The 27,967-nt window shown below is 41.5% G+C and overlaps 1 protein-coding gene across 4 annotated transcripts in view; it reads right to left on the bottom strand.

Annotated features, from left to right (window-relative positions):
* Nucleotides 1-27,967, bottom strand: part of LOC125699270 (WT1 interacting protein) — a 77,014-nt gene that overhangs the window by 33,035 nt on the left and 16,012 nt on the right. For all 4 annotated transcript variants that reach the window (XM_048958650.1, XM_048958649.1, XM_048958652.1 and 1 more), the window contains one exon: nucleotides 14,969-15,070. In XM_048958650.1, coding sequence (XP_048814607.1) covers nucleotides 14,969-15,070 — 102 coding nt within the window. The remainder of the gene's footprint in view (nucleotides 1-14,968; nucleotides 15,071-27,967) is intronic.

Genomic DNA, 27,967 nt, shown 5'->3' with positions numbered 1-27,967 from the left:
GGAACAGCTTACTTTCTTCCTCCTAGTAGCACTGTATGCGTCAGCACCTCACTGTGAGTAGCATCAAAGGATGCTGCTGCTGAACCTAAACATGCTGGCAGTGCTTTAACTGAGTCACATCCAGAAAGTGTTGAGCAGCCAACACCAATGCACCCATGCATTTGTGAAATCAAGCTCACAGTGCTAAGATTCTCATTCTGAGATAAACCTTTGCATTAACATGAGATTATTGGGAATTACAGTGCCTAGAAAGCAACAGCTTAAAGCTCTGAATTTGATAATGCAAGTTCACCATCTGGAAAAGGAGGTCTAAATATGTTCTCTTTCAGCACCGACAGTGCAAAAAAAAAAACAACAAAAAAACCAGCTTAGGTTAGTAGTATACTGTGTGAAAAATCTCAGGATGGCAAAGCTCTACAGTGTTCTGCCAGTTTTGAAGCAGAGTCTTTGGGTTTAGATCACTTAGCAGGTAACTCAAAAGAAGTAAGATAACTCTTCTCTTATTCATACTAGCAAATGATTACACTGATGTTAATAATGTTACTCTAGGTTTATTCCACACAAATAAACCTTGCTAGGATCTTAGACGTGTTTTAGCTGATAATCTAATATACTTGATGCTAATGATGAAATACAAATCAAAAGTACAATTGTACTGAATGACTGAAATGAGCTGAGGCTTGCTGAGCCAATTCAAAATACAGTCAGAAAACAGCCCTGCCAAACAGCCTGTCCTTGGTATTTTGTGGCAGACTGACCACCGCTTCCTGCACCAGGTCCCTTTAAAACTAAAAGCACAAGCAGCTTCCAAGACACAGAGCTGAATAGGTAGGGCTTCTGATAGTTCACTCACTCCTCTTGGCACTCAGGTACAATAAGGATATTGTTCCTTTAATGCTCAGCTTTCCTTTTAAGAAGTATGTGAGATTTCAGCCAATTCTCCCCAACGATTAGTTCAGGATGAATGTACTTAACTCAGGATTCAGCTGGAAAGAGCCCAAGTAGATGCAATCAATTTTCTACTAAGTCCACTTCCTTCTCCTCTTCTCTAACCAGCATGAGACATCAGCTTGCCACTACAGCCAGTGGTGACTAAAACAATGAAAACCACTGCCTTCAGCCATGCTTATATCAAACCTAGTTATTCCTTCTTTTGGATTATTTCCCTGATGCTTTTTTTTTTCCCCTCATATCCCATTCACAAAACCTTGGGCTAGAAAAACCTTCATGGAAAAGCAGCTGTGCAGCAAACCACAAACACCAAATGCATTGGTTGCTATAGACTCCAAGGTTAACCATTCAAAACTGTACAGAATCAGTTGCAGAATTTCTCTGATAAATTACAATTTCCCCTTCACATGTTTAAGTGGAACCTCCCCAAAACTCTAATGTGCTGATGCTGCACACCTGCACCTGCTAGTCTCTGAGCTGTGCCATCTTTGTGTCCAACACCAAATTTCTTCAGCATCATCATCATCTAAGCACCACAGTACTTCTTTGATACCAGCCACAGGTTGCTTTACTTGAGCCAACCCCACACACTGTTGCCTGAAAATCAACTTTTCCAACAGCAGGCATGATTTGCTCCTCAAATTTAGCCAGGTAATAAAAAAGTAACATTTTTCCTTTTTCAAAAACAAGGCTTAGAAAACGTGATCTCTGACTACATGTCATCTTAATAGTTTTAGTAGACGATTTCCAACCAACTTCCCCAAATGCATGAACTCTTCTGTTAAATAACTTGTGGGGACAGCAAAACAAATCCTGGTGACTAGGAATTCTTTAGGCTTTCTTCTTTTAGAACAACCATCCTCAAACTTTTTTTTAATCACGCTCCTCTACCACTTAGAATTTTTACAGCATCCTCAATATGCATACATTGTTTATAAGTCACATATACACGTGCTATTGAAAATTTTAAAGGTTTCTTCCTGCAGCCAATCAGCATCAGCATCCCTTGGGATACACACACCCTTCTTTGGAGTTCACTGCTCTGGAAACCATGGGGTTGTTAATACCAATCCAGCAAATTATTTCCTTAGGTCTGAATTTACTCTGCTGAAGTTCCCACTGTCAGAAATCCACTGACTCACTTTAAGCTACTGCACTAATTCTAGGAAGAGCAACAGGGTAGAGCACCCAGGCAGCCAGCAAGATAACTGAGGTCCAGTAACTCTATCCAATTTAACATCAAGAAAACGCCATATTTGTGATTTAAAATACATTGATAGGGAACAATTTAGATGCAGCAGCCAATAATAAAAACTGATTGCTAAATACATGCCTGCTTTTATAGGGTAATAAACCAGATCCCTCTAACTCCACACAGGTACAACTGAAGAGCTGGTAGACCTTGTTAGCAGCCATATTCTGCATGCATGCACACAAGCAATGTGAGTCATCAACACAGCCAGCTTTGCTGCCAGAAGCCAGCAGTACCTACTAGCTTTACTTCTTCCTACAGCACATATTATAAGAGTTACTCTCTTCAGCTTCTTTACCTGGTACAATCTAGGCAGCTCATCATTTGCTTTTACTGTTATTCTGAATGCTGTGGAAGTTTACAGGACTGTGTCAAACTGAGTTGAGGTTTGATAGTTTCAGACAAGAAAAATCAGTTCGAAGGCTTGTGTGGAAGGAAAGGGAGAGAGCAGCAAGCCTCAGGAGGGAATGGGGAACCAGAGTAAAGGGCATTGCTGAAAACCAGGCTGCCTGCCCCACACCGAGTCTGGCCTGCAGGAGAGAGACAGAGAGTAAGCAGAGAAGGGCAGTTAGGGACCAATCAGCAGACTGCAAGGGAAGCAGCAGTGAGAACAGATGGCGAAGTGAGTATGAAGTTATTTGGGGTCCTGAACACGAGAAGAAGGAATACAGCTGCTTTTGTGTATCAATAAAGAGAGCTTGTGAAGATTAAACAGGGTAGTGCACAAAGCAGGAACCCCTTGCAATGTGTCCAACTCAGCTGCCTCCATGCTACCTTTACTGCATGCAGTGAGCAGGCAGAAGGAAGACAGGACATCTGTGAGGCTTATTTTCGTGAGCCCCCTGCTAACAGCATGAGGCAGTGAGCACTCTCATAAGATTTCAGAAATGATTTCACAAGGACTCTGTAACCTCACTGACACTGAAGTTTACCAGGGGTTTGAACGCATCTCAGAGGCCATGCCTGTCAGCAGCCTCTCCTACACCCTTCTCTCCCAACACACTCCTGGCACAAGACAACAGCAGTGCTTGCAAAACCACTTGGCAGAAAATGCTCTGCAGAATAACAACACTTATTATCTCTGGTAGGAATCCACATCTCTGCCTCCGTCATACGAATTAAATGCAAAAATACAGAGCTACGTCTTCACTTGTTATTCCACTTTGTAGAACAAAGTACAGAAGCGGGAACTGTCTTTGCCATTTCAGGTTGCAAAGCTGTCCTTTCATTGCCCAGAACCAGCAGTATTATGTGTGAAATGTTGAAGCAACCTGTCCCCAGAGCAATGGTAGCAGATTGTTCTGGCCGCAGACCTGTTCCTTGAGTACTAAACACCCAGAGGAAGAGGAGGACTAAGCATCCTGCAAATACTCAGTGATGTTCCCTAAGTAACACATCCTCACTCTTTGCACACCCAAATCCTGCTGGGACATCTGTGCCAGGCAAGAAACACAGACTACACCTCAAACTATTGCATCTCCTCTTCCCCCACTGCTTTAAGAAAATAATTCTCATTGACTTATTTTGAGCCAGGAGTGGTGGTGAGCTCTCATGAGAAAGAGTATCACAAAGAGATGGACTGTCTGTCTGAAGAGACAGCACAGAGCAGTTTAGGTAGTGGCCACAACCAAAATGCTTTCATCCTCAGCAGCCCAGCACCACTTTCTAGACACACACGGGTACTGCAGTGTATCATGTTATCTCTGCTGGCTGCCAAAGTGCACTGGCTGTGCTCAATCAGATACCGGTCCTGAAAACTGCCAAATGGAGTCAATAATCCTACAAATGGAGGAATACTGAATACAGACTGGATGCTGGCCATGAGGGAGGCCACAGCGGGGTTCTGCTTCACGTCTGTTTTTAGAAAGTATTTACCACACCTAATTCAACACCATGGGATAGAGTTCACAAGCATGAAGATTTCTTATTTTTGTGTCAGTTCATTGCAGGGCACCCATGCAGAAGCTCCACTCAAACAACATTTTTACTGAAAAAGTGCTATTTTAACTCATTATTTCTGGCACAGTGTTTGTAATCAAAATTCCTTGGCTTTCCCACAAGGACAGGGAACAGGCTCACCTAGGGAGAACCATGCTGTAAAGCTCTTAGCATCAGTGTGATCACAGCAGGCTCCTGCTGCTCAACAAAAAGCTCATGGCACTGCCCACAAAGTCAGAGGTACTTTAGACAGTAAATGGAAATGGATTTGGCCATGAACAATGACAGATCTAAAAAATCTCAGTAGAAGTTTCGGTCAAAGGAAGAATTTTCAGGAAATTAGATATTTATTGGAAGGGAAAAAAATGTTTATTCTGGATCTAATTTACTGATTTTATTCCTCATGTTTTGAGAAAAATAGATGGGCAGAGAAGAATTCCTACCTGCTTATAACCAAGCTAAAATTTCCTGAGAAGTCTAAGAATGGAAGACAGTATTCACCCACTAGCAAGAAAGTCTGGAAAGTGATCTGCAGAAGTCAGTGTATCAGAACAAAGTTGCTATTTTATAACAGTAAGTTTATAAGGAAACAAAACATTCAGCCCATGTCAAATACCAGGGGTCACCAAAGCACTTTCCTTGGTCCCAAGGACAGCCCACTGCAGCTATAATCGGACGATCCTCCCGAGTCCCATCATTTAAATGAGGAAAAAAAAAAAAGTAGGGTTGTTTATGTGGGCTTTACGCCAAGCCCATTTCTCTGATATGCTCCTCTGGTGTATTTGTGCCTCACATCCGATTTAGAGAGTTCTCTGAATACTGGAGACAGCATTCCTTGGATACTTAATATAAATTAAAAACACAACATTGGGCTTGGACAGAGGAATGGGAACATTATTCACATGGCCCATGCACTGAGGGCTCTAGGGAATGGTGCTGGGAAAGTAGTCTTTTAAAAATCTTACATTAGTCCATGTATTTAATGACATACAATCCTCAGAACGGTCCTTTGTAAACTGTAAATATACATTATTTGAGCAAGTAATTATTTTCAGTAGCATGCTGTAACAGCTGTATGGCTTGGCTGCCAGATACTGCAAATGTTTATTCCAGCAAATGCATCTATTTGTGATATAATAATTATTTAATGATTTACAAAACTTGTCACTCCTCTGGTACTTTCATCTGAGGATCTCTAATTCTTTTCAAAATACTAGTGAAATCAGCACAGAATCACTTGTGTGAGGTAGGTGAGAATTAGCTGCATGGGAGAAGTCAGACTGGTTCAATGATCTGCCACAGTGACAAGTCCATAGCAGAATGAAGTAAAACCCCCTCCTCCGATTCACAGGGCTGAGTTACCCCTTCAGGACCACCAGCTTAATAATTCATTCAGCTGAAAATAACTGTCTTTTGGTAATATTCTCAGCCAAAAGGAAACTGGAAAGACAATGTCAAACTTTTCCCATCGTTGTACATCCAGGGACAATACTAACAGGTCTGCTGCTGCTGTTTTATCAATTTCATAAATGAGAAGACATACGATCATCTATTTTGTTCCATATGTAGCAGAAGTCTTCAGACAGCTTTCTTAGACCCATTTTTAAGGTGAGAAGTGATAGTGGAAGCCTTTGTTCTGTAAAATTATTTTCAAATGTAAAATCCAGGCTGCTTTCTGGTGTGAAACATCAGTGAGTTTTCAGGCCATACAGATATCTCTCCATTAAATTAAATACTAAACAAAAATTACCAGAGAGGATGAGTCAGTAATCTTGCTCAGGCAGGATGAAGTGCAAAGACAGAGCCCTTTGTTATAGAGCACGTGAAGATGAAGATAACAGAAGCAGTAAAAACACATTTTTGCTTCACACCATCTCCATCAACAGAAGCTTTAGAAAACATTTCTCTGGTAGATGCTGCCCAACTTACGCAGGACTTGCAGGGCAGAAGAGAGAGGTGTGAGTGGGGCTAGGGAGGAGAGGTCTTGGCTCTGCAGTGCAGAGCATCATCAGGGGGATGGACAGCAAGACGTCTGTGACTAGAAATGAAAAACAGGAAAATAGGCAAGAGGAACATGAACAAAACATGACTCAGTTGAAAAAGTACATGGAAGTCTGGAAGAGCAGTTTTGTTTGTGAGAAGGAACATACTGAAGCTTCCATGGCTGTGAACTGATATAACTTTAACTCTGATTAGGAATATGATGGGCTGCCAACAGTCTCACGTTGTATTCCCAGAGAATATATGGACCCAGGAACAGCATAAATACACAACACCAGTCAAAACATGGAATGATTGGAGTACAGTGAAATTTCAAGCAGTGCCAAGGACAAGCTGACAATTTTCTGGAGACAGTAACTGACAAGCAGTGAAGATTTCTACTAAAGAAATGCACTGTGCTGGTTTGAAATAGAGAACAAAAGATGCTCAAACAGAAACAGTGAAGTCTGATTTCTTCTGTTGCAGAGCAGATACATGAGAGCAAACATATTCAGAGAGAAGGAAGAGAATATTTAGAGAATCAAGGAAAAGTGAAAGTTGGTTTCCCTTTGCAAAAACTATCCAAGAAAAACTGCAGCCTGTTTCTTCAAAGACACTGGAAAGAATGCAGTAATGGAGGCTGCAAAGCACACCTCTAGTCAGCCCAGAGCAGGGGCAGAGAAGTCCACACATCTGAAAGGCTGGACAGAAGAATGAGAGATTCAGTTAAGCAATAGAACATCCAGGAGACACACTTTTAGAGGGAGATCAATCCCATGGATGTAAGTGTGTGTACATGGACAGGTTTGTAACTGAGGCCCAAATTCACTAGAATAAGCATCAGAAAAGAAACTGTCAGTTGTACTGGGTGCTGATGTGATCAAAGACAAAAATCGATGAACCGATATGTGTGAAGGTAAACCTCACTTATTACGGAGTGACAATATATTGAGTCAGAAATGGTTTAAGAGAACTTCGTGGCCTTTTGGGGCTTGGTTTTCAGATAGATTGATCCTCTGAATGCTAAAATAATGAAGAAGTATTTTGCAAAACACATAAGAACAACACACAGAAGAACCTAGACCAATAAAATTACATTCAGCAACTACTCTCCCCCCACATCTCACTTTATCTGCTTTCTTTTACACTTTTTTCCCTGTTTTTTCCTTTGTTTTTAGTTAATACTCAAAAATTATAGAACCTGGAAAAGGAAGCAGAAACATCTGTCAATAATGTCAGTGATTTCCCTGTGCTCTGCTCAGGATTATCTGAATACCTTCTCCTTTGAGAGATGATCTCAACAGTAGCACAAGGGAATCTTTTCTCTTGGAAAAGCAAGTACGTCTCCCCAAAGAACATTTTACATGGACAAAGGAAGACAAGAAAGAGGAGCAGAATAGAAAGATGGAAAAAAAATGCAGCAGAGAGATGCGCTTCTAAGACAATCAAGAGTGGGATGTAATAGATATTGAGAAGGAAACTGGGAAATTTTTGCAAATCTTTTGTTATGATAAACAAGACAAACACAGAATTACACAAGTGATTAGGCTTTCTGTAGTATTTACCATAGCTCTTAAAGATAAAAAACTAAGGCTGAAACCTCTGAGAGTATAATTCTTGCATTTTAGATTTTCAATCCCTGAAAAGATCACAGGTGCTGCCTATGATAGTTTCCATATTATTAATACAAAAATGTATTTGAAGAACTACATCTATGGTCAGTCAGTTAGTGCAGAAAAAGGTCTGCATCATTAGTTGCCAAGCAACCTCCACCTATTAAAATAACCATCCAATGCATTTAATGCTAGATTAATTAATGGGAGAATGCAATTAATACTTTCCAAGGAAACAGAGGTGGAGACAAACCACTGGCCAACTACTAATCACATGTCCTCTGCAAATCAGAAACAGAGGATGGTGGAAACATTTCTCATTTCTCTGTTGGGCATTTATTCAGGGAAGAGTGATACTCTTTGTTAAGATAATTAATAAGCACATGTTTTCTTTGAGCATCTGAGGTATCTCCCTGAAAGCAAGGGTGCAGGATTGCGATAATGAGATGCGTTGCCCCTAAAAAACAGATCGTACCGCACCTCTGAACCAACTTGATTTAAAGCAGGCACAGAATTGAAAATCTTTCATGACTTAACATCTAGCAGAACTGTCTGCAGATGGACACATATCTATACCTGAAACCAGTGCTGCGTCAGACCACAGCATGGCTGGGGCAATGCAGAAAGCACTTCAAAACACATCCTGAAAATCACAACCAAAAGACAAAAGAACACACTATCAGCAACAAAAGAAAACAAGTCATAGCTAAATACATCTTGCATGAAGGAGTTTCCTATGTCAATTTCAACTCAAACACTTCTGACTATCCTTTCCCCATCGTGCCTCATTTTTCTGAAGCTAAGAATACTATTGGATTCCAAATGGATTGAGATAAAGGAAATATTTTCTTACCAATTGGTACCTGAATGTACTTGGGCTCTCACAAGGACTAGTATCCAAATTTGACTTTTAAGTATCAGGAGACAAGATTACATTCCTTTGCTAAGACACATTCATGGTTCAGAGTCTTGTGCAAGGTAAAACCAAAAATCTCAAGCTAGATGTTATCTCTACAATCTGTCTCTTTTTAAAGCAAGTACCTCCCTTTTGGTGAGTTTCACATTTATAGATACTCCCGGGACTGCAGCCACATACCTTATATGACTTGTAATTGTCCATCTTGATAGGTGTTAAAACCGAAGGCACAGAGCTAAGTGCAAGCTGCAGCTTTTCCCAAAGTCACAGAATGACTCAGGCAAAATTCTGCCCTCCTGGAGCCATGTTGCAAGTTAACTCAAATACACTTCTACACAAACCACAGTCTTAGCTACCTATGCAGACACAGAGAGACCACTGCTTCACAAATCTTTTGGTACTTTTTTCTAACTGAACTTACACCTCTCTCAAGTACTTAGGCTTTTCCATGAATCATTCATCAAAATAACTGCCTTGCCACAGAGCATCAGGAGCTACTGCCAGCTCCATTTATGGCCTGGAAACCACCAAACATTCAGGTGGCCATGAATTCAATCTGAACACAGGGTCTGAGTTGAGGATGAGTAACAGTCGTAGTTATGCAAGTTTGGGGCACCCAGCTCTCACGCTCCAGGCCACAGGGGTCGGCAAGGAATGTTCCCACAAGCACAGTGCTGAATCATCCGCCAGTTTGTCTTCCCCCAAGCACCAGGTATTAACCAATGGCTCTGACAGGATTACAGACCAAAAATCCCAAAATTCCAGCCTGCTCTGGTCTGACAGTACGTGGTTAAAAAATTGCAGAGGAAAGCGTGCAATGACGTGAACTACCCAGCAGACTTTCACTGCTCAGCTTTGTACCCCTCAAAGCAGTATTCTGTAGCTTCTCTGCCTTCAGTGTTCTCACTGTGTTCCTCTGTGCTCAGAATAGTTGCACAAAACAGTGGTAGTCAGATGAACAGATATTGAAACTGAGTCACCTAGAATTTAGCCATGAAGCACTAAGGAGTTAAAAGGCAACAACATGCACACACAAATTCATACCACCATGATTACCAACCCTATAGTAAGCAGACAAAGTACACCTCAGACTTGACACTGAATTTTATTTTACATGAACATGACTTTCACAGAGAATCTAACTGAAGACTGAAGCAAACATTGGCAACATGCAATTTTGATGCAGTGACTCATGCTAGACTTATAAATATGTGCGGACAGAACAAATTTGAACTGGAAACAAACCTTCCACCAGGATTTTTATTTTATTAAAAACAAAGCACAGCATCTAACCACCAAAACTCATCAACTGCTGATAAATTTACACTGAGGGGAAACATCCCCAAAGGGAAACATCCTTTAGGATGCTCTGTGCCTTACTACCACCAAGAGCAAACAAAAGTTCAACTCCAGGCAGCAAACATGGAAAAGAACTTTTCTAATGTCACAAGGAACTTGTACAAGTAGGGACACAACCAGCTTCCTACTAATAGACATTTACATACAGCAGGACTCAGTGGCCTCAATAAGAAGGCAGTTGTTGCCTCTGAGATGTAATACAAGTCTACAGTCAAGCTGCAAATACAACTATGAATGGATTCCTCTCTTACACTATTTGGAGGGCAGAGGCTAATACAGGACAGCACATCATACCTTCAGGGCAACAATACCTGCTGCTACAGTTGGTCCTCTTGGGCATTTTAGAATGAATGTGCTGACAGCTTTCACTGTGATCTCTAAGAGATGCTTGAACCAATGAGTTTTGTACAGTCTGGACAAAGGCTAGAGGCTGAGGCAGCAGCAGCACTGCCAATAAGCAGCTGAACTGTGATACCTTTATGTTCCATCCCTTGAAATGAAATAGCTGTACAAAAAACCCAGTACTCCACACTAATCAATACCTACTAGGTAAGAAATGAGCTTCATACCTTTGGGATTATACAGTTTGCTTTAGGTTTCTGATTGATCCTGCAGTGATTTCCTGTGCCTTAACACCAGTGGCAAAAGCACAAATTAAAGATGAATGGCATGCTCAAACATTTTCCTTCATCAAGAACAGAATATGTCCCTGTTTTCCATGGCAAAATACATTAGAGCCTGGAGACTTGAAATCCCCCAGACTCTGCAAAGCTCACTTGCTACCACTTTCTATTACTCTGAAAGAAACAATGACCAAATTGATATTTCTTCAGAGTAGAGATTTATTTTACTGTAGTGCCTATAGCCAGTTGCACTGGAATAGAATATTCAGCCTGAAAAGATGCTATGGATGCAAATGTAACTTGAACACTATTGTGCCCCCTGAAGCCTGGAGGTAACAGGTAAGTTATTTTCTCCAAGAAGTAACAAACAGAGCCCATTAATTCCTCCAACCAATCACCTGCACTTACAGCACACAAGAGATCTGACATTATTGCAATTACCCTCCAAGACATCCTGTCATGCTCTGAAATACTATCAAGAGAGACCAGACAATGAGCTTTTCAGGCATACATTTTTTAGCAAAATTTGCAACTGAACTCTTGCCAAAATGAAGATCTTACACTTAACAGACGAGACAGTATATGCTGTTGCCTAAATTAATCTATTATCTATGATTCAGAAAAGCATACATATGAGTAACTGACATGTGCTTACATATAAGGATTTTGCTGAATCAAGGCCTAAAAGAGGTTTCAATGGCATTACAGCTAACAGGGAATTTAATCTACTGTTAAAAAGCATCCTAACAAACATCCTTCGATTGTTTTCTGTAAGAGACTGTGATGAAGATATATGTTAACCAGCAAAACCGGACAGCTTGAACTTTTACATTGCCTGAAAAGAATTATCTGACCTTTGAAAACTGCCCATCTGAGGAACTTGTCTTCTCACAAAAGGTATTTACAAAGAGAAATAAAAATGTTACCGAAAAAGTTCTGAGATGCTGACGTTGTTCAGGTACATATGTTAGGCTCAAATACCTAAAACTCACTGACGCATTTCTGCCTCTCCAATGTGTTCATTTTATTTTAAAACAGAACGTCTCTGCCTGCTGGATCATTGACTTTTCCTTTCCATTCTTCCTCTGATCTCTACTCACTAGAAACTTTTCAAACAATTCTGAATCAGTACTATCAAGTCCTGCCCCAAAGTTCCTAGAAACAAGAAAGACAATGAAGAGACTTACCATATAAGCATATTAACAAAAATGTCTACAGGAGACAAATCACCACTTCTTTCCTGTTTATCTACTACATTTCTGAAGTATTTCCTAACCTTTCTGCATTCATGATCAGAAGAGATAAGCAGGAGGGCTTCAGAAGAGTCCCAAGAGTCTATATCTGCATAACTGCTCACACTTCTGCTTCTGTGTGAAGGGCATGGACAGTACTGGCCAGGAGAAGAATTAATTCATAATGTACGACCTCTTGCCTAAAAAAGGTCCTTAATTATTACCCAGGTACATATGTACTAAAGCTTAACTTAAGACACTTTCCAAAGGGACATTTGGTCTTAATCTGAAAACAGAAGAACAGAGAATCTGCCACTTCTCTGCTGTTCTGTTCCAGTGATTAATGATCTTCATTGTATAAAGACTGTCTTTGATTCCCTATTTGAATCGCCTTGAGATCTGTCTTGTGTTTGCATCTCATACATATGAAACCACTTTTTAATGCTGTTTCCTGGAAAAAGTTGATCACGAGCTCCAGCCAAGTCACATACCCCTGCCCCCACTATTTCTGATACTCAAAATACATTGGGCTCTAGTGATCATCTTTTCTCTAGTCTTTCATCATCCACATAATTCCTTCCAGATCCTTTCCAGTTTCTTCTCTCCTTTCTGGAGGTGTGCATCAAAACTAGAGCACAGAAGTCTAAACTGGGTATTACTGATGATATGGTAAAATGAACTCCCTGTTCATAAACTCCAGCACTGTGAGCAGTTTGTGTTCAGTTGCTCATACAAGATATCTGGTAAAGCTGTGTAAGCAGCACACTCCAGGATGCATCTCCCACAGATTTGACCAGGATGCTTCATTCCTAAGGTCTGGATCTAGTGCATGTGATGCCCCAAATCAAGTGTGCAGCTGAAAAACTAATGCAACATCCTCTCTCTAGCTGTGTTCACTTTGATACTATTTAGGGGCTGAGTTGAGAGGGCAGGCTCTGCTTTTGTCTCATGTTTGCAGGCAACTGAATATAAATTTTCATCAAGTATTTCACCTGTACTTAGACCTGCTGCTGCATTAACAGCACAGACACTTTTTCAGTGCCTAACATCAGAAAGGCCCAGACTACTCCCGTTTCGATAGGTTGTATCAGAAGCTGCAGGCAAAATCAAATCCCAGCACTTCTTGCTTGTGAAGTATCCTAGGAGATGGCATCTGGGCTCTCCAGCCCACCAACAGTACAGCAAGAAGCTCAGACGGCAACTGTTTTCTTACACATATGGGCATGACTGACTCATGGAAAGTTGTACGAATCATGAAATTCTACAGCACAGCAGGGTGAGGCAAAACCACACTCTGAAAGGACATGTCTCAAATCGCCCTCTGTTAGATGTACACTGGCCACACACACCTCACAGAATGGTCACAAAAGCTTGCTATGCTTTTGGATAATTAAGCTGGGAGTGTGTTTTGCTGTTAATACACTCCTCAGCCCTTACATATATTCTTCTGCGGAACAAAGTTACTTGCGTACTGACACCTGTGGTGACAAACGTGCATCTTAACTATTTAAATAAAAAGTCTGCCCCAAAGAGGAAGCTGGAACTCACCCACGCAATTAGGTTAGGTTAATGCTGGCGATGAGTGAATAGATATTATCCACTATCATATTTTGTAATCCTCTGCTAAGTGGGATGCTAGAGCACTTCATTCACTCTGAGAGCCAACAAGACAGCTACTTATTCACTGTCAGACTTGAACAAGTCATAAGCAATCTCCTCAGCTTTGAGACAAGTTTATTCTAGAGACTGGTAATAGTCCAGACTGATTTATACAGATCACCGAGTCCTACATTCAGGTTGTAGGTTTCTTCAAACAAATATTTACTTACCTGTAGAAACCTCAGGAAAAAAGACAACACTGCTCCTTTCAGATGTAAACTTCACAATGGTTCTTTTCATTACCAATAATCCTTTCCTCTCTTTCTCTAATCATTAATGATTATTTTAATAAACAATTTACACTCAGCATATTTTATTCAATCTTTTGCTGTATGTATGTGTCACAACAAGATATTGATCTGGATATGGAATACTAGCAACAAAATAAAAAATAATAATAATAAAAAAGCATAGATATATCAAGGAAAACTACCTGACTCCAGAAAATGAGCTATCATCCCTCCCTTGAACTTGGTAAGAATTTGTGAGCACACAGCAGTTTCAAATAAGACACCGAGGAAGCTTCCATCCAAAGTGCTTCACCCAGAGAGCAGTGAGACATGGCACAAACTGCCCAGAGAAGCTGTGGATGCCCTATCCCTGAAGGCTTTCAAGGCCAGACTGGATAAGACCATGGGCAGTGTGACCTAATGGGTGGCAAGCCTGCCATTGGCAGAGCATCAGCACCAGACAAGCTTTAACATCCCTTCCAACCCAAGCCATCCTATGATTCCACAATACCTAGCTTCAAACAAACACAGTTGAAAGTGCTGTCTTGCATTTTCTAAAGCCTGTTATCCCTGGCAAAGCCACGACTTCCTCAGATGAAATACTATGTGCATCACTTTTACACACATTCAGATTTAAAGAGAAACCTGAAGAATTTCTAAGAGTAGTAAGCAGACAGTGATTTACATACAGTTCTCCTTTACAAAAGAGAAATGTTGTGTAAGGTGTATCAACTTGTGATTTCTATTTGTTTTTATCACATTTAAGCAAAGCAAAAACTGAGCACTACAAAAGCACAGAAGCGATTAATATATATATGCTTGATTGGAGTTACATTTACAAATATTGAGGCAAAATGGCTTTGGCTATACAAATTTTATCTTTTTTTTTTTTCCCCTGTAAAAATACACATTACAGTTTCATAAACAAGTGATTTAAAGCTCATAGTGCTTATAAAAGCCAAGCTCAAGCCATTTTGTAAATGTAACATTTAAAGCAACCAAATACTACTTTTTGGGACTGGTGCTTAAGAATAACACCAATGAAAACTTACAAATTAAAAATTAAATTTAAAAAAACGAACTTCTGAAGCCGGAGTCTCACATAGGAATTTTGCCTCAGGAAACAAGCAAGATGAAGTTTGCATGCTGGCTGCTACAGCAACACAAAATTACAAAAGGAAGCCACTTAGTAAGGCTGCAGAAGGTCTGACTTACCACAAGAGCAACATGTGAAGCAGTTGGTATGATAGAGGTTACCCATTGCTTGGCAAGCCTGGCTCGCTCCATACACACCTTTTCCACATTTTATACAAATACCTACAAAGAAGAAACAGAACGAATGTTAGAATTCTTTTCAGATCCTAAAATTAGCTCTGGGCCATTGAATCACAGCACTCACAGTACCCCCAAATCAATGAGCTCCTCCACATCATTAGACTCAAATATGCAAGTCAGCAGCAGACAGTTTGTATGAAATAAATACATTGTAATGAACCCAAAATAAAAGGGTTGGAGCAGGCCTCTGCTGGCAATTCAACATATGGAGACTGAGACTAGCTAAAGACAGAAATTTTGTTCACTAAACAATCTAGTAAGACCTTGACCATTTTACATTCAATGATCACAAATGACAATAATCACATCTAAAATGAAGTATTTTCTTTTTGCCTCTCTCCAGGAGCACAAACCATCAGAAATGCTGATTCAGGTGGAAGCAAACACAGGGAAACAGGCCTTATTAGTTGCATTTAATAATTGTTTAACTGTCCACAATTAGTAATACGCAACCTAAAACATAACCTGGGAGCTTACAAAACAGAAGAGCAAAGCTTCCACCTTTCTTATGGTCTAAGGGCAAAAACTCTGGCTAGCAGTGGGGCAGAAATTCACCTTTAGTGCCTAAAACCTGCTCTTGGTGAAGCTGGGGATGTTTCTCATACATAGCCTGTATAAGATGAAAGTACAAAGAAGCACAGTGCCAGCAAACTCAGCTGTCAGTCTCACACAGCGCAGGCTCACTATGAAGCAGAAATGAAACGCTCACAAATCTGTATCCTTCTTCCATGTACTCCACAGAACTGATTAAGTCCATCTGAGATGATCACTGATCTCTGGAGCTGTACAGAGCATCTCAAAACTTTGAATTTGGAAACACTACAGTAGAAAATAGAAATTGATTTTTCTACCTTGCACAACTTTGTAAGGAAGTTGTGATCCATGGACTGTTTGAGGCCCTCTTTCTGCAAATGCACATACAAGCTCAGCATTACTAGCATCAACAAAGCTGCTAATGTACTTGAAAGCCTAGGAATTCAAGAACTATGAAACCAAGCTTTAACCACCCAGAATTTTTCCCTGTTACGGTATGAGCATTTTAATTTGTACACACATGCACACACAAAAAAATATAAATGCAAGCTGCTCAGAGAAAAGTAGTATATTACGAATTAGTAGAAACTTACATAGCAGGAAAAAAAAAGGTTAACAAATCATTTGGTGTTTCAGTTCCCCTCCCATAGGTTTTATACACTTCCAGCATATGAACTGGAAAAGACAAAAAATGCCACCTGCCTCTGGCAGATAGCAGCAAGGAGATGAGCAAAGCTGGCAGAAGAGCAGGACTCATCAACACAGCTGAGATTTAACCAGATCTCTCAGTAAAGAAACAATCAAACAACACAACAACCCAGAAATATTAAGTCCCTTAAGCTACTCAAGACTTTAAACTCCACTTCTGAAACTGAACTGTGCATCTGTATGGACTGCGTAGTATGAACTGCTTAAAAAGAGATATTTGAAAAAAAAGCAACTTTCTATGCTACTAATCCAAGTACTAAAATGGGAAGACCTTCCGTAAGTTATGGGTTTCTTGGTGTTTCCACATTTAACTACCTCTTTTCAAATCATGAAAAGAGATCAGCTTTTCATTCATTTTGTTCAACAATGCTGTAATTTTGCACCATGAGAATATCTATCAATTAAGTGAAATTATAAACTTAGAGAAACCAGCAAATCTATTAACTTTTTTAAACTAGCAGTTTAAAAAAAATCTTGAACTTGAGTTTTGTGTTTCAATGAAGCAGGAACTATGGTATTTAATATTATTAAAGCTAATATCCTTAGGTAAACCTACAATACTGAACCAGATGCCACCTGTATCCATCAGTTCACTGTACTGCTGGTCCTTCCTTAGACAAGCTCAGTTCAGATACAGAAAATGGAAACTTCAGCATATCTGTTGTCTTATCCAAGGCTGTTACATCTATTTATTTATGCATAGACAAAGGTTATGAAAAAAGTCTGCTATTAGCCACAAGTTAATGGTTAATTGCTGATAAAAGACCACTATTGATTATTGAGGACACTGATCAGAAAACAGGTCTGTCAGCCAGCAGCTGCAGGAGGAGCTTGCATGCAACCAACAGCAGCCACAGCAACTCCCAAACCTGCTTGTTTCACCACAGGCTACAAGACCCAAAATAACTGCTGTCCTTCGTGGCCTTTGGGGCAGAAGGGCTGCACACACAGCAAAGAAAGCAACTGTTTCAGAAATCAGAAGTCTTCTAACTTCAGCATAAGGCTGTTGTACCATATTTCAGTTTAACTCCATGTAGAGGAGCCAGAAGAGAGCCCATGAGAGCTCCCCAGCTGCACTCTTTTTTCCCATCTCTTCATGCCAGCTGTGCACCTGAGGTGGATGGCTAACACTAGCCTGACTGTGAGGTCACACATCTTTTTCTTTTTATGCATTCCTGTTTATCCAAAGAATAACAGAAATCCAGCCTGTAGTTCTGATGTTACCATCAACGAGCTCTCATATTCTCTACTACAGCCATGAACTGCTCTGATAAATGAAGATATTGCCTAATTTATTTGCCACTGCACCAATGAACCATCAGAAGCAAAAGGATCTACTGTACATGTTAATATTGGTCTCTGCAGCAAGTGATTAGTAAAGAGCAGCTGTCACTTTGTTACCTTACATTCTCTGAAAGAACAGTCATTAGCTCCAGGAATAAATGATCACAGAGACCATCAGCATGCTAAAAAGGCATATGTATAATTCCAAAAGTGTATTTTGGAAAGTATATACGCAGCTGTGGTGCGAGCACAGTGTGAGCTCATGACTGCCTTGGAAAAGCACCAATCACATGGTTGTTCCACCATGTTTTCCACCAGTCACAGCCCAGACTGCACGCTGCAAGCTTGTGTAAGCCCCAACATAACAGCTACATCACTTTTTCTTTTTCCAGATTTCATTTCAAAACTTGTTAAACTGCCTATGAAGAATGCACTGTTACAGAGCAAGCAGATCTCATTTCTGACTCCTCACTTTACCTGACTCCAGGTCAACTGTTTCAGCTTTCATTCAATTCCTTGTCCCTCCCAACACCTCTACACCAAGCTTCCAACTGTACCTCCAGTTCTTCAACACATTAATGACTGCATTTTCACCCAGGTCCAAAGCTCTCCTACAGAGCTGGTCTCCTTCTTCAGCTAAGAGAAGATGTTATCAGATGTTGTGTATAGGCTCAAAGTCTGCATGAAGTCTCCCTCAGAAGCAGCACGATTCTGCATCCTTCCTTAGCTAAGGTAAAACAATGTTTGCATCTTTACACAGCATTTGATAGAACTGGGGGGAGAAACCACTGAAAAACATGCTCTGTGGACCTCAGCTGAAGTCCTATATTAAAAGCAATGCTGGAAAGAGAATGAGCCCCCTGAGAGGCTGCCAGAGTTAGCTGCAGCATGCTGCCAGCACTCCCCACACTTTAACCAGCCCACTTATCGAGCTTGACAGTCAGTCACAATGGCATCTCCAGGTGCAGCCAGGACTGCACAGCAACAGAGTTATCAGAAAAGCAATGTTCCCCAGCTAACATGTGTATTAGTAAAATCCTAGTACAAGCATCACAAGAAAATAGAAAATCTGTTATCAGCCTAGATATGTATTTTCTGTCACAGTCTGTTTTTGGCTTAGACCCAAGAGATCAAAGCACAGTGTAACAAAGCTACCAGCAGCTACCTAGAGAAGACATTAAAGCTATGCAGTGAAACTTGCTGTAGCACTCCTGCAGTAGTCTACACGCTGGAGTAAGGTCAGTTTGGGTCCTGTACATCCAGCTCTGGAATGATCTCTCTCCTGACAAGCCTGTGTCTTTTTGACCGTGCAAGTACAAGCAGCAGACTGGTACTTCATCCAGATTTCACCAGTTACCCAGAATTAGAAAAAAGGTGGTAGTCAAAGATTAAATGCAGTATGTATAACAGCAGATGTACAACCTTTTGGCCAGGTCTTGTCCTCAGCCACATGTGGAAATCAGCCTGCACCTATTCTATCCTCACTTATCCTGAAGTCAATGGTTTAGCATGAATGCAAGAGAAATGGTACCATATGGCCTCAACTTCAGCAAGAACCAGCTGTATGAGTCAGAATGAGAATCTGTCTATTGCACTCCTTGACAGCATGCCACAGCTCAGGGATGCGATGCAGCTTTACTGTCTTACAGTCACACTGTATCTCCTGGATAACTGCTACATGCTGCCTACAGTAGGAAACAACCATGCCCTGTCGTCAAGAGTTATGGCAAAGCTAAAATTAACAACTAACACATGGCACAGATGAATCCCTCCCTGCCTCAGCAGTTCTGTTCACATTGCAGTGCAGGGAAGGGAGGGTAAGTGAATTTTACCCTCGAGTTACTGCAAAATCTCATTTTCTCTTCTCTGGCAGAAAAGACCATCTCCAGAAACTTCAATAATAAGCTTTCCACACCCCTTTGGCATACTCAAGGTGCAGGGAATGAAAACCCATAGGCATGAAGCAAGAATTATAAAAGAGGAAGAAACTTTAGCTCAGAGAAAGTAAAACGCAGCAAAAGGGGCTAACTGTGAAAGCACGAGGACTGCAGATGGGCTATGCTAGACCTCCACAAACACACATATTGGCTTCCTTCAGTGAAAGGCCTGCAGCCTCTTGCAGCTAAGCAAGTTTTAAAGAGGGAGTTGTTACCACCTTTAAAAAATATTCCGCGAGGAAGCTGCGTAAATAGGGAAGCAGCAAAGCTGCTTCAGGCACAGCCAATCAGGCTGTGCTGCAGCTGTACCTGCCTGACAGCCGCTACTGTACCGACATCCTGGTCTGCAGCAGCTCCGGATGCTGTGACTTCAGCAGAGAAAAATGCTCCCCTCCTTCCAACAAACACAGGAGGAGCGATGTTCTGATGTACACGTCATCCCCCAGCAAGAGACTAGAAAAAAGCAAGGCACCTACGAAGGACAAAGGAGCAGAGCCTTTTTCCAGCAGCCAGAGGGGAGTGAGGGAACCCCTCTCAGCCCTTGTCACCATTGGTAGTCCTTACTGAATTTGTCACCTGACAGATACCTGGCAATTTTTCCAAGACTTCAGTACTCAACATAAAATGAAATCTGATATGTGCAAGTTATAAATAAGAAAAACATACTCTAGATGCTCTGAGAAGCAACATAACAACTGCAGTAAGAGTTGGCCATAGCGTTTTTGCAATAGGTACAACAAGGGGATCAGCTGGGTATGCTGCCTACACTGCTCCCTCTCCCACTGGGAAGATGAAAAGGTGTCACAACTTTAAGATGAAGAATGACAGACTCAGAGTAGCAGACATGCTTCAATAAACACTTCAAACTCCCTCCCAAGCCACAACCCATCCACAAGTCATGATTCCTCATGGCTGGGGGGGGCTTGGCCCCATCCGGTTACACTGCTCTGGTTCACTCGCACCCCGCACAAAGTGAAAGATGGGAAAGATAGGCATCACCTAACAGAAATAATGTCTTAAGCAAAGCAAGACCTGAAGATTTTTTTACCGTTATTAAATTTTTCTGACACACCACCCCAGCTTTCCGCCTCCTGGAGAGGCTAGAAGTGCCATCAATATACTACTACATCTGCCAACATGAAAAGATCTCCACTGTTTCAGTGCCTGCATTGCCTGCATACTGGAGGAGACATTATCACCCAAGCTTTAGCAAGGTTTGGAGCAGGAGGCATGCATGCATGCTTAGAACTTACTCAGAAAACAGAAATTAGGCATGAATTTATGCAGCAAAGCTCACATTCACTGAAAGTTTTATAGAAGCAAGCTCTATGCTCAAACATTAACTCCTGAAAAAAAAAAACCAAAAAAAACAACCAAATACCTCCACTTTGTCTATTGCTAAACAAGGTCATGGCTTGTGTTGGACGAGACTGCTGAAAGAGGATGAAGTCAGGAAAGGAGTCACTGGGACCAGTTCCAGGCATGGCACTGCTGATCAGGACACTGGAGCGGAGCTTTATCGGCCAGAAGGAATCTGTGCTGCCAACAAGCAGGTCAGCAGGGTTTGGCGTCTGCCTGTTCTGAGACTTGCTTAGTTGATACATGGGCTGTTTTGTTGGAAGCTTTCCAAAGTCTCAAATGTATTGTGAGACAACAGGTGCGAGTTTGAATAGACAGAAGGCTGTAGAAATGACTCTCTGATACCACTTTCTCCCACTATAATTTAGGAGCTATCAACTCAGCAAACATCTGTGCTGGTGAATTCAGGCAGCTCCAGGTCAGCATCACAGAGTGGGTAAAGTGGGAGCCAGTATCAGCTCTGATTAGCAGCTGCTAGACACTGGCTTTTGTTACTCTTAAAGTAGATTCACCCAATCACACACTGGAAGCCTGAAGCTAGGACAGAAAATGCTTATTGCTTCATACAGTATGTGAAATTACTGCTCTGAACCATGAAATTACTGACACTATCTGCACAGAGTTCATCCTGCCTTGGCTACAGCCAGCATGCCTCTACATAACTTTCTTTTGTGTGGATATCTGACTCTGCACAGAGCCTCACAACAGCACAAGGCATATCACAGGGCTATTGTTCTTCACAATATTTTAGTTACACTGACACTTGGTTTACAAATATTCATTCATTTCTCTGCTTCTTGATTTAGTGCATGGCAGTTCCAGGATGATTTATACTTCTCTCTTGGCATTTATAGAAAGATCTTTTGCTGCTGGGGCAATGAACCGGAAGACCGAATAGTTCTTGTGGGCTGCTGTATCATCTTTGCTGCTTTGGGTTGCTTTGTTTGCGATTCAGAGCTCAGCTGACTGCTCAAGCTTCATGACTAAGTTGACAATCACAGCTAGAAGCACAAGAGGACTTACAAATAACTTCAAAAACTGACTTGTTGGAAAAAAAAAGACTAAGGTCTTAAAAGCAACTTGTTATTACGGAAATTATCAAAGGAAGGAAACATACAACTGTTAGTAAAGCAGAGCACCAGCAAGAATTAGTGACTTCTGGAGGGAAAAACAAGTAAATAAGTGTCCATCCACATCCTACCCATTCTCCACTGCTGAACATCAGAAAATCTCACTGTGGGCATGCATCCTCACAGCTGCATTTATAATGACTATGTAGATGCCACATCACAGCCATCTCCAGCTGTTTGCCCCTACCCTCTGACCAGGGACTACGATCCCTTTAGTTCTGCCAGCAAAGCGGCTGCATGCTCTATCACATTTCAGCCCAACAGGCCCAGGTCAACAAGGCCTTTCTGCTCAAAACCCTTAGCCGAGCTCTTTTTGCCTGGAATCATGCACAATTCAGACATTTGAGGAGCAGCAATTTCTAGCATAGTGGCAGCAGCAATCAGGCTGATGCCTGTGAAAACAGGCTGACGCCACCAAGCCCCGAGTTTGTACAACTGCTGGTTGCAGAGGACACACCACTGCACCCAGAGGCTGCCTCTGGACAAGTAAACTCAACAGAGAGGCACAGAAGTCATGCTTACAAGCAAAAATAACTTAGGCTCCTGAAAGCCCTGGTTTCAGTCCAGAAAGATCTAATATCAACATCCAAAGCTCCCCTGGGTGAATTTCCTGTTGGGGAGGTGGTGTATGAGCCTTGTGAGACAACATGGAAAAGACGACCAATTTTAACACTTTGGCTTTGAAAAATCCGTACAGCAGGTAACAACAGTGACACTAAAGCACCAGCAATGCAGTGCAAATATCCTGAACTACACAGCACATCAGTTCTGGAAACATCAGCTGCACTCAGGTCAAGTTGGAGAGATTTTTCACTACAGTCTTCTGACATTGCTTGTATGAGTCATCACTAATATATGGCAGAAAAACATCATATTAAGCTGCCTTCCCTAACATATTTAAAATGGGCTCATGATTAAACAGGGACACTCGCCAGAAAGTCTCCAGGTACCTTCTTCTATTTTCTTAGATAACGGTCTATTTCCAGAACGAACATGACATCCTGGAAAAGGCATGGCATTACATAACCACTGTGGTTATAAACTCAACCACCCCTTCCACGAGCACTGCCCAAGCGTTTGAAGCTGGTGTCAGTGCGTAACTCCTACTACCTACCCTGCAACAGTGCCACAGTCATTAGCATGTGTTGTGGAGGTTCTTTATCATTTCCAGAAGTATAAACAGGTTTGCTTACATAAAAAGCAAGCACATAGGTAGGCACTGTACAACAGTTAAAAAAGACATACCTAAATTAAAGCTGGAAATTACCTAAAAACCTCCGTGACCTCAAATCTCTGAGGTTATTTTTATTTAGTCACTGAAAGTAAAGCAAGTCAATGATGCTTTGGAAATGCAGTAGGGAGTGGAATATAACTTCATGTAAAGGATCCTGCAGGGGCAGCAATTTCAGAAAGTCATTTGATGTAGGCTTCTCACACTTCCAACTCATGGATCATTTTAATTCTAAAATAACTACCCTGGCAAACCCCACTTTCCCTGCCTTAGCTTCACCAAAAAAAAACAAAACAGTTTTCTCTGAGCAATTAGGCACAGGAAGCTCCATGCTAGTGCAAACAATTAAGCTCTTCTTCCAATAGGACAGGAGGACTCTCAGACCATAAGAAAAGCCTGTCCTAATCTAGAAATATGAAAAACCTTGGGATGGGTGGTGAAATGTAACACTAGCTTCATGTAAGCAGGACATTCCAATTTTGCTTTCTTCACCTCCCTGTCCCCCTGGGAAACAGTAATACTAAATGCTACATAAGCAGGCTCATTTCCTTCCTATGGAACCAACTGGAAAAAAATAAAATTAGAAAATCAACACATTGCCAACTTCCAAAAGATGAGGCTTCTACAAACCTAGCCAGGCACACGTTCAGCTGCTTTCCAATGCAGACCAAAGGCAGACATTAGTAGTTGTTTCTGACAGTTTTCAGTTTACAGTGGCTACACTAGAAGACAACCTTATGCTCTGCATAACCATAGACTTAGGCTCTATTTCCATCTTCAGTGACTTGCTCTCCAAGGCACCCATGGCCAAACAGCACTGCTGAGACTTAGTGGTGAGCAGTTCTCAGTTCACTCAATAGTGACACTTCCACTGAGATAGGCAGTGGTAAAGCAGTAGAATTAAACTAGCTTTGCAACTCTTACTACCATATAAAAACATGCCATGCAGTGTTAAGCACTGATGGATAACTTCATACTGGCATGATTTCTGCTGTGTCAGGTATCAGCTGTCTGGACTGCTTTGACTTTTTGTTGGATCAGGTATTTCTATTCTGGATCAGGTAACAAACTGCTCTCCAGCAGCTGGCATGAACTCTGTGGTACGTGGCCTATCTTGCTGGTTCAACAGAAACATCACCATACACATGACATATACCTAGTTTAGTACTGCTGAATGATCCAGAAATGCACAAACATCACACTTAGAAACATCCCTCTTCCCCCACTTTGTCCCTGAATGCCTCACTCAATTCAAAATGAGAGGAAAGTAGATATAAAAGGATAGAGGATTAAAACGATCACTGTGCATAACACTGGCAACCTGGTGCATAACAAGCATCACCTTCACAGAACAGAAGAAGCCAACCAGCCTTCAGCACCACAGTACCCAACCACAACCCATGTCTGTTCCCAAAATCAGCACATGCACCCTGCTAGCACAAAAACAGTAAGGCATCCTCATTTTAAGCTGAAATTAGGAACGTGAACTCCGTTTTTTGTGGAGTGGGATGCCAGTGGGAATCACAAGTGGTGAAAAAGAGGCAAGACGCTTTTCTCCCCCAGTCTCTCCCAGCACACACTGCAGCTACACACCGCCCAGGCAGCACTTTTAGGAAGGAGAGAATCAAGCTTCTGCCATAGTAGCCAGATAAGAAAAGAGCTGTGGCTCAACCGCACTTAAGAGTACTAGCACTAAAGCATAGAAACAACAATTATTTATAAAAAATCTCTATGTATTTACTAAAAAGAAAATGCAAAATCTGCAAAACTAGGGAAAGAGCAAACTGACAGAAAGACTGGAGGGTTAAGAAAAACGATTTTTCACTTCATTAGTTACAGTAAACATCACCAAACGTGATATAATGTAATTTATCAGGCAAGCTTCTCTCCATTTTGCAAAGTTACACAAAGTGGTGAAATGTTAGCAAATTTATGTCTTAGAGGACCAGCTGAAAAATAACAGAAATGTGTTATCCTCTCATAATTATCAAGTCAACACTTAATTGACATGAGAAGCCTCTATTCATATCGCAACTAAAAGGAACATTCATTCCTTCTTACATCATGCCTTCAACATTATGTCTAGATAAAATTTTCAGCAGCAGGTGAAATCACTACAAATTGGAAACTGTGTGAAAAATTTTCCTTTATCTGGTTTTAATTAAAATACTCAGCAAAATTCAGAGAAGCCATAAAGAGAGGTAACCTCTTCCACCCCAGTTGAGCTGCCTGTTCATCATGACAGAGCACAGTGGAAACCCCACGCGCAACCTCAGTACCAAGTATTTCCCTACTTACTAAAGCAGTAGTTCAGGACTGTGACAAGAGCAACAAAAGATAATTCACAACTGATTATAATCATTATGGTATGTATCTGTAGCCTTTTAAATTTTGAAAGGTCCACCTAAGAGTTGGGTACCATAGCTACTGTTGAAAAGATGGGATAAGACTGCAGTGCCCCAACACGCTCACATCCCAGCTGCCAGACCTTCCACCTGACACTGGCTGTGAGCTACTGCCTCTTCCAGCCAAGACCACGTGGACGCAACTTGCTCCCAACCCGCTATAGCACCAAGCCACAGCCAGAGCAGACACCCACGACTGAGAACACCGAGTGGATCTGGGATCTCCCATTTAGACACAGCTATCATGAGAACCGCCTAGACACTAGGGACACACGCTGTGTAGACAGAGTATGAGGGCACCTGGCTCCCCAGATGGATGCGCAGGGCATGCACTCAGCTTCAGTATTCCCGTGATCCAACATGGCAGGAAATGAACACCAGCTCAGGATGCTGTTGCCATCTTTGCCACCAGGGAGCATGCTTGCTCACGTGTCACTCATTGTCCAGTAGGATGCCAGATAGCCTTTCTACAAAGCTGCTTTCCAGTCAGTGGGCCCCCAGCCTGTGCCAATGTACAGGATTGTTGCTCTGCATACAGGACTTCACATTTCTCCATACCAAACTTTATGGAATTTCTCTGTTGGCCTCCTTTTTCAGTCTGTAAAGGTCCCACTGAATGGCAACACATCCATACAGTCTACCAAGCACTCCTTCTGGTTTTGTACAAACTGCAAACTTGATAGGGACCCATCACCCAGGGCACTAACGACAGTACACAGTATTAGCACAGGATAAATTGCTGAGGAGCACCACTAATGGCTGGCCTCCTGCCTAACCTCATGGTGCTGGTCAGAGCCCTTTGAGCCCAGAAGCTGAACAGTTTTAGCCTATTTCATAGTCTACTTACCTAGTCTGTACTTCATCAGTTTACCCATAAGGTGTCACAGATGATAGTATGAAACATTCTGAACTTTAGATCAACACCGCTCTCCTTTTATTCACCTACTCCCTTCATCACAGAAGGCCATCCCAGTATAAAATCAGTAGGCCCACATTTTCCCTACACTTTCTTTTGGTTCACAGAATCATTAAGGTTGGAAAAGACCATTAAGATCTAGTACAACTATTAACTCATCATCAGCACATCCCTTAAACCACATCCCTCAATGCCACATCTACTGTTTTGTTGAACATCTCCAGAAATGGTGACTCCATCACCTCCCCCATCAGTCTGTTCCAATATCTCAACACTCTTTCCGCGAAGAAATATTTCCTAATATCCAACTTGAACCTCTCCCAGTGCAACTTAAGGCCACTGTACTTCTCTTCGTATCACTAGTTACTTGGGAAAAGAGGCTGACCTCTCACCTCACGACAACCACTTCCAGGTGTTTGTGGAGAGAAATAAGGTCCCTCCTGAGCCATCTCTTCTCCAGACTAAACAATCCCAGTTTCCTCAGCTGCTCCCCATAAGACAAGAAGAACCTTCACTGTCTTTGTTGCCCCAACCTTCATTACCTCTACCAACCTGCAGAAGCCTTTCTTGCTGACCATTACACCTTTCACCAGATTCAATACCAGATGAGCCGAGATAGTTTTTATTCCTTCCAGGTCTCCTATCCCTGCTTCCCACTCTTATATATTGCCTTTTCATTTCTTAGTTAGGAGCTCCTTGATCAGACGTGATCCTCCTGCCGCTTCTTCTTCAAGAGTCTGCCCACATGACAGAACAGACCATTCTTGAGCTTGGAGAAGGCCAAGACTGAAAAAATCCTTGAAAAATCAATTAGCTTTCCTGGACACCCTTTTCTCTTCTTCCTACCTATTTTTTAACTCCTTTCACTGATATGCTAAGTCAGGACAGCCTACACAAATGCCTTCCTCTGCTGTACGTGCTACACGGGGCAGGACATTAATCTTCTAGTAAAACTTCTCCTAATGCTAAATTCACAACAACAAAACGAAATGGGCAATATAAGAGCTACAAGAATATTTCTATATCCAGCTTCTACTTAGAGATCTCATCCCCGGTGGTTTCTCTTCAGGCTTCCAAACAAGCATAAATGCATTTCTGAGTCTGACCTTTAATCAAAACATTCATGATCAGTGCGTAAATCACACAGTTGGGATTTTATTTCTTACTTGCTGAATCGCTGCAGCACAAATGAGTGCAACTATTTCCTTAATTTCAGAGAAGTCTTTTGGGAACCTTTCCTTTTACTGTATCCTCTAAGAGAGACATTTCTAAATGCTGGGGGGTTGGACTCCATGATCTCTGGAGGTCCCTTCCAACCCCTACAATTCTGTGATTCTGTGATTCTCTTTTAAAAAAAAATCCACAAAAATTCTTC

The sequence above is a fragment of the Lagopus muta genome, chromosome 12 (assembly GCF_023343835.1).
Source record: "Lagopus muta isolate bLagMut1 chromosome 12, bLagMut1 primary, whole genome shotgun sequence".
In the NCBI taxonomy this organism is placed as follows: Eukaryota; Metazoa; Chordata; class Aves; order Galliformes; family Phasianidae; genus Lagopus; species Lagopus muta.
This window is presented reverse-complemented; position numbering and strand designations above follow the sequence as displayed.